Source organism: Gloeophyllum trabeum (genome assembly GCF_000344685.1).
Source record: "Gloeophyllum trabeum ATCC 11539 unplaced genomic scaffold GLOTRscaffold_00015, whole genome shotgun sequence".
Lineage (NCBI taxonomy): Eukaryota > Fungi > Basidiomycota > Agaricomycetes > Gloeophyllales > Gloeophyllaceae > Gloeophyllum > Gloeophyllum trabeum.
The window spans coordinates 471,345-479,161 of NW_006920424.1; the positions used below are offsets into that span (position 1 = coordinate 471,345).

Consider the following 7,817-nt stretch of genomic DNA (forward strand, 5'->3'; position numbering starts at 1 on the left):
CTATACATCAGCAAATTTGAAGAAATATGTATTCATCAAGCCCTGCGGTCATGGTCACAACGGACCTTTGGCAAATATGCACCCACCAACAGCTCTGTCAAGAGAACTACTATATTATAAGCACTGTTTGTAACCAGTCTTATGCATCAGGAAGTAGAGAGGTGTTCCTGTATGTCTGAGTCAGTGCAGAAATATCATCGACTGAGAAGTGTTTGGGATCTTTCAGCACTGAACAATGTGATCTTAGGGATCAAAGATATATATATAAGTAGTTATAAGCTATTACCTATGTGTACATGGATGACAGAGGCTTGTTGATTCCCGACAATCGACCACACAAAACATAAACCCAGGCAGAAGAGGAGCCGCCACAAATTGCCTTATCAAGGTGGTCCTCTCTCTTATGTGATGCTTTCGGGGTCCTGTTCACTTTAGGGGGTTGCCGTCGCGCGTTTTCTGGCCGTTGGCCCCTTGATCCACGGCAGCGCTGATGCCACGAGGCACGGTGCTGGCAGCTCCAGAGTGTGCTGTGGGTGTGGCAGAACCGTCTGGGGTGCCTCTCGGTGTGACCGCATCTTCATCAGCCTTGCTTGGGATTGCCTCGGGATTCCTCTCAGGGGTGAACAGACAAGATGCAGATTCGAGCTGGACATCCTGACCAGCGGTAGTGTCCGTGAGGGATGGAGAACCCAGTGGGTGCATATTTGATGGTGCGGCGTATGATAAATCTTCGCAGTGCAGTTGTGCGCGCTCTGCAGCTGGCATACGATGCAGGGATAAATGAGGATAATAGATCTGACCTCCATAGACAAACTGCCGTGTGTTTAGAGATGTACCAGCAGTCTGAGACCAGGATGGTGGAGATATGAGGGGTGGATGATGTACGTGCAATGTCAGCCCAGTGTTTTGAGGCACGGAATGACTGCCCTGAGGCATGGTGGACTCATCAGCATGGACAGAGCGTGACTGGAACACCGTAGACATATTGCTGCCTGCAACCGCAAAGAGGCGATGTTCACCTGGCTGCGGTGCAGAGCCATAACCAGCAGGAGCGTGTCCATTCCCTCTCTCTTGCCCTGCAGACAACTCGGCGTGCTCGCCGCTCCAACCAAACCGTTGACGTACTCCCGTGCCAATTTGCCGCCCGACTCTCCCTTCCTCGGCTGCTTCAAGGCTGAAAGAGTCCGAGATGTGACTGGAGAAGTGTTGATCAGGCTCTGACGAGGGCAGCAGCTGATCATCGTCACTACTGTCTGCATCCGAGAAGCCTGCATCTTGCACCCAAGGTGTGGGCATTGTAGTGAGCATCCTAGAGTCGGCATGGGTGGTACCACTGCCACCAGATGGTGCAATAACGGGTATGTGTCCACATGACACCTGGCCGGCCTCGTTGAGAACGTTTATGGCTGGTACATTGCGCAGGTTCTGTTGAAATGTGTTAGTTCACATGTATACATAGTCACATAACAACACAGCAAGACATGTTCCAATGATACACCCAGGACTGATACTTTCAGACAGCAGGTCCGACCTGACGCGTTCAGATGACGCGTCCGGGATGGACACATCAAGAGGACGGGTTGGACGCGTCGAAAGGACACATCCAGGTTGGACGCGTCGAGAGGACACGCTCATATGATGCGTCGAGAGGACACGCTCATATAACATGTCCAGAACTGACACATTGGGAGAGACTCACCCTTTCATTGGGGGGCAAACGTGACATGCTGGCACAGCTGAGAGACGTTGAGGATACAAGTTGGTATGGTTTTTGAGCTATGGAAGTCGATAGTATGTAGAGAACCAAGTATAATGTGGGATGCCAGGAAATCTGAAGGTGTATAGTCTTATAAGAGATCGCGGGTCCACCGCAGATGTCAAATAAGGATACCACACAACTCTTACTAACTGGGATGCTCTCCAGAGCAAAGCCGGAGGTGATTGCAGCCATCTGGATCACATTTACTTGAAGTCGCTGATCATCTGTCATTGCGCCGATCCTCCAGCGAACATCTGCAGAGGTGCGCGACGCGATATGTGGTTCAGGCCGCGGCCAATCAGAAGATGAATAGCAATAATCACTGTAATGGATGGTGCATCCTACTCTGAAGGTGAGGCAACGGACACAGGGATATAGCACAAATCACTCACCAAGGAACCCCCCAGACGACGAGCTAAGTGCATCAAACATCTGGGGACTGTAGATGTTGCTAGGCAAGCTGGGCAGAAAAGGATGTCCAATCATACAAGATTCCCTGGGGCACTCAAGGCATCTTTGCCTCCTACCACATAGTCATCAGCAGAGAACATGGGACGGCGCGCAACGTACCTCACTCAGCACGAACGTAACCGGTAACCGAGGGCATTCTGCCAACGTGGCTCGTTACGCAGTAACTCCGAAGTCCGTCCATATCCCACCCAATTCATAATTGCATGTCTACTCACGTTGTCTTTGCTCGATGTATTTGATAAGAGGGAGAACTATGCATCGAGAGGCGCGCGCCAGGAAGTATATCAAGCAGCATGGCCGATGACAACTGCACCATGGCAATATCCCAACTGCATTGCCCCCCGAGCTCTGTTCCCTCACGGAGCGATATATTGTCTCCTCAACGCTTTTCAAAGAGGCCCTCAAAGGGCCGGACTTCATTGATGAATCCGACCTCCCTCCTTGGGACTCCCTTCCTCCCTATCCTGTCGAATCTGAGGACTCGCTGTCTGAGAGACAATCTACAGACAACCTAGTGCAGGTCATGCACGGTCGGCGTCTGCGCCTGCTCAAAGCAGAAATGGAACGGTGGCATGATACTCTCACAACGACAGATGCCCGGACAACATCTTGGAAGACGGCACTACAGGAGTTAAATAGAGAGATGCAAAGCTTGCTCCGGGAGTTTCATATAATATCCGTCGCAGTCAGGAGCTGTGCTTGTTGTACCTCTCGAGAGGATCGAATGGCCCGCCACATTCAAGGCTGGCACGCCCGACGCATATGCTGTATGCATGAAATAGTTCAGTTATGCTCGCTTAGCATATCTCATTATCGGGGTCAACATCAATTAGGTCTCTTGAAATGGCAACGCTCAGATACATATGTCATATAGACACAACATTGAATATACTTTTCACTATATCTAAGCAAGCATCAGGACCATCGTCAACAAGAAACTACGAAAATGTGCAACGTCAGATTCATTCAATGAGATGGCATCAAAGCCTTGAAACACAGCCGTCATGCACGCCAAGGTCCAGATTCCGCAGTTGTATCCATTCTGCTGCACCGGAGAGAGCTAGGAAGTGATCAGCTTCTGTAGCCATGAACTGAGTGTGGTCATACTGTAACTGGGCGAGAAATCCATCCGCTACGCTCAATCATCATCGACGCTAAATCCACTAACCGCCATATCATCTTGAAGACATCCTGGATCATGAGATGTGGTCAGCGGCAGCACACAAACTTCAAACATGGTACCCACCGCAGAATCCTCATGCCAGGTCTCCTCATCTGCGAAGCTGTCAAAGTGAAGGATACACTGGAATGGGAGATGCACAATTGCAAGCGTCCAGTGGCCCAGACCTCCATTCATCCCAGGACGAAAGATAGGGATGAGCCAAACCTCCCGCTCCCAATAATGACAGTGGCGTACATGTCGCCAGAGCACATCCGACGTCACACCATCCCTTATGAGGGGTAGATGGAAGCTAGAGAATACCGCCAAACGCCGACGGCAGTCACCCTGGGCAAACTGCGAAAAGAGCACCGCGGCACAGCCATTGATGCACTCATCATTGATCGGCACTGGTGCATTGAGCAGCTGCAGGTCAGCGGGCTGGAAGATGATGCGACCGAAGATGTCGCATGGCGGTCATATCCGGCCTCGGTTGATGGTGCGCGTGTTAGGGGGTAGGTACGTCCTTAGTTCAGGGAACGTGTCCATTCGCATATTGACCTACGATACCTGAGACCGCGCATCACGGGAGGGGACTCAGCCACATACCAGGGGTTCCCAGAGCATCACCAGACCAGGTGACGATGGGTAACTATGATTCTCGTTGTCTCCGCCATCATCTCTGCTATCATCCTCATCATCATCTTTGGCCAGTATGTCTGTCAAAAGGCACTCAGAAGGGTCAGCGGGAGCATCAAGACCTGTCATGAGCAGCACAGTCATTTTCGAAAACAGTAACCTCCATAGCCTGCAGATCGGATTCAGTCAATATAACCTTCGGCGGCATCCACTTCACCCCTATCCCAGACGGAGCGCCCGCGAGGCGCGCCGCAAGCTCGACCGAGGCCTTCAAATGGTGGTCAGTGACTGTCGAGGATATCAGCGGGTTCGCCCATCGTTGCCGTAGTAATTGGATAAGTTCAAGGCGATGCTGCAGCTCTGGCAGATATGGAAATGCTACTCAATGTGCATCAGCCAGCTAGCGTTACGAACACCAATCACAGTGACATACCATCGGCACTCCGCATTGCAAGCTCAAGCGCGGCAAGCTCCCTGCCGAACCATTGACACATATTATCCGCCTCCATACCCAGGCGTTGGCATTCTTCCAGGCATTGAGCCTTCTTGAGCATCGCACGGATGCCTCGGCGCACATTACTCTCAGTAAGCCACCGAGGTGTCAGTACATCGGATGAACCAGGCTCCAGACAAACGTCCTGGAAGAGTGCTTGATCCTCTCGCAGTACACCTAGATCTGTAGAGAGTTTTGAAGGAACAGGGATACACCATTCGGGCTTGTGAAGACTCTCCAGAACATCGCAATACTTGTTAAACCTTCTGATAGCAGATAGAAGTGCGGGGCGACGTTTGGACATGGTTTGGCGCGTCCTCTGATGGAGTTTTGTACCTACGTATTTTCAGCATGAACAGCGAGGTAGACAGGAATGGAAAACAACGCGCCGAGTGGATTATCCTTGCCTCCAACTGCCTGGTCCAGTCTGTCCCAGTCTAAGAAGTTCGCGACTGCACGCTTGCGGATGTTGATCTTCAAATCACGAGCAAAAATGATCGTACGGATGAAGTCGTAACTGACACCTTGAAGGTGCGGAAAGGATTCTTGAATGTTGAGGGATATGTAGAGCTGCTCCGCGCGCGACACGAGCTTGCAATGGGCATCCTTGAGCTTCTGCAAAACGTGCATGGACGCTGGCGGTGCGGCGGCCTTTACAAGATGGCCTTGCACGGAGGCAATAGCCTTTTCAACACTGTCGATCTCGGCTTGCAACGTCAGGACCACATCGACCTCCTTTTTGAGCCGCGCCGGGGCATCTGTGAAGAGTTAAATGGTAGATAACTTTGCATCGAAAGGGACCTACGGGCTCGGATTGACAACTGCGTGGCACGCTGCAGCTCCCATTGCAAGCGCAGCTCCTCAAGAGCCACTCCACAGGCCTCCAACTCTTCTTCGGCTTCGCGGCCCTGACATTGTACACCACGCACTATACGGCGCTTGATGTAATCGCCTAGGTCCTCTCGCAGCTCATCGCCGATGGCAGCTGCTTGCCGATCCACCAGCCATATGCGCCTGGAATGCTGTGCATTAGACCATCAGCTACTAGTCGATTTCAGAATGACGAGAACATTACCGCTGAGGTCCGGGTTATCGGGATGAGCTTTCGGGACTTCGACCAAAATCTTTCAGTACCTTCACCATCCGTCAACCCGAGTCCCTCTGTCATTCGTGGATTGTAGATAAGCCGACATGCCCACTCATGGCCATAGGCGTGCATCACTGAGGTGGACCAGTGGAGACGCGACACCATCTGTTCTGGGAGGAGCTTATGCTATGTATGTGTAAGCATGACACCCGATCTACATATGACAGTTTAGAACACATACCAAGTTGATACTGCGGTCGACAACACAACCTATGTCATACAGGACACGAATGGTTGCATTCGCTGGTAGCCAAGAGAAAAGATGATACACAAGCGCGAGGGCATACTTCTGCTGCTCGCCGGCTGTGTCGATGTTAGCCAGCAAGAGCGGTATATCATGGCGGCATACAGCCGCCATAACACCAGTATCGTCAAAGATATCTGCGTTCGATTTCGTCTTGTGTTCATCTGCGGCCTCGTGCCCATGCGCGCAGCTGTCTACAGCTTCATCCGGAACCTTTGCAACATAGGTCTTGCTGGGCGGCCGCCTCCTCTGTGCGTCGATGTGGGTGCCCATGTCATCTACCTGCATCTTTGAAAGGAAATATTCAGGTTTGTAGAATGCAGGGCTATCGCCTGCACTTCGGAGATGTCGCTGGCTGAAATTGCCATCAACGCAAATCTGAATGTCACAGCCTCTATTGTAAACATTAGCAGCGGGATTACCAGATGTTATTCAACCTTACTCCGATAACGAACGGCCAAACTTTACCCCTCCAAAGCAAGCGGGACAGCGCTGCTGCAGAATGCTAGCGCATTCCCCTTCATCTCCGTCTCCCTCGGATGATTGACCTTGAATATGCTGGCGAACATGGCTCCTCGCTGCATCCACAACACGCTCAACATCCCGATTCGCGCGGCCTTGCAGCGTGTCATACCACTGAATGGCATACCCTAGGGCACGGCGGAAGGGATCCCGGACAGGATCACCCTAATGAAAGGATGGTCAGAGCACGAAGGATCTGGAGAACTCCATATACCTTTTGGTCCAGGATGTGCCATCCCCAATGCGCGTAGAACGTACGCATCGCAGCTGCGAGGGCAGTCACGGCATCCCCAGACCGCTCAAAGAGAGAGAAGTAAAAGTCGAGGAGATCCACAGAAACCGCCATCCGCGGCTGAGTAGGGGATGTCGGGAAGAGGCCTATAGAGACGAGCGCCTGGGGCAGGGATGTACACGAACAATAAACAATGTCTCGATTCTCGAAATCTACATGAAGGCATATGATCACGCGCTGCATATATAAACACGCAGAGTATGCACAGTCCCAGAACAAGCAGAGGATATGGCTGCTTTGCCTGTAGCAAGCCTCGCTGGCACAACCGTTCGTCGGGTGATGAGAGGAAACCGGTTGCCCACGCGTAGCCTCCCGGTACACCCTGAGTGATGGAACCAACCCAGGGAGAAGGTCCAGCCATCGCTGGTACAACTTGCGGCTCTCGTCGTCCGGTAATATCCGCTTTGGCAGAGTCTTGGGTGATGTAGGCACCGGCTGCGCAACATTGTCTCCCTCGCCATCTCGGTCCTGCATGTCAACGTCTACCCAGTCCCCTACATCACCTTGCGCCTCCACTTGTGGTTCCGCGAGCTGAGACGTGGTTGCAGAGCATTCCTCTGCAGCCCTTAGATGGGCGAGATCGGCGAGCAGGGCCTTCTCCCGCTGGTGCCGACCAGAAGATACAACGCGCTCCTTGTCCCTCTTTGCAGGACGCCTCCGCCGGGGACTGGTGAAGTGTGGGCCGATAGCGTGAACATAAGGTAAAGCTTGTCGAGACATACCGTGGGCTGGAATGCCAAGCACAACGACGGGAAGGGGGGGACCAGCGAACCCCCCCCCCCTGCCCATACCGAACAAACTGTTGATGGCCAGATGACGCGATGTATCAGGGAGGCACCGGAGAGGGAGCGCGGAGGCGGGAGTGGAGAGGGATCGATGCGATCGTCAGATGAGTGCGGGAGGCTGCCTTACACGTCGCCCGAGCACTGCGGGAGGCCCCGCAGATATGGCTGGAACAGTACTAAATTAGGCAGTATCTATATTTGTATTCAATAGGGAGCATCGGCCCAGATGCCGTCTGTCTAGCCCAATACTTCCTACACATTTTTAGACTACCTAGGTTATGATGTCATCAAATCGGTCCTGCCTAA

General features: G+C 52.4%; 2 protein-coding genes across 2 annotated transcripts; both read right to left on the reverse strand.

Annotated features, from left to right (window-relative positions):
* Window positions 1–426: 426 nt before the first annotated feature.
* GLOTRDRAFT_132919 (uncharacterized protein) lies at window positions 427–1,296 on the reverse strand (the record flags this gene model as incomplete). Its single annotated transcript, XM_007871818.1, has 1 exon — window positions 427–1,296. The coding sequence occupies one exon, from the start codon at window positions 1,294–1,296 to the stop codon at window positions 427–429; it is 870 nt and encodes a 289-aa protein (XP_007870009.1).
* Window positions 1,297–3,210: 1,914 nt separating this feature from the next.
* On the reverse strand, window positions 3,211–7,515 carry GLOTRDRAFT_96295 (uncharacterized protein; the record flags this gene model as incomplete). Its single annotated transcript, XM_007871819.1, has 13 exons — window positions 3,211–3,342; window positions 3,399–3,830; window positions 3,999–4,108; window positions 4,167–4,406; window positions 4,462–4,787; window positions 4,862–5,279; window positions 5,327–5,429; window positions 5,451–5,543; window positions 5,597–5,794; window positions 5,850–6,306; window positions 6,355–6,599; window positions 6,649–6,878; window positions 7,029–7,515. 13 exons carry the CDS (start codon window positions 7,513–7,515, stop codon window positions 3,211–3,213), a joined length of 3,471 nt encoding a protein of 1,156 aa, XP_007870010.1.
* Window positions 7,516–7,817: the final 302 nt, after the last annotated feature.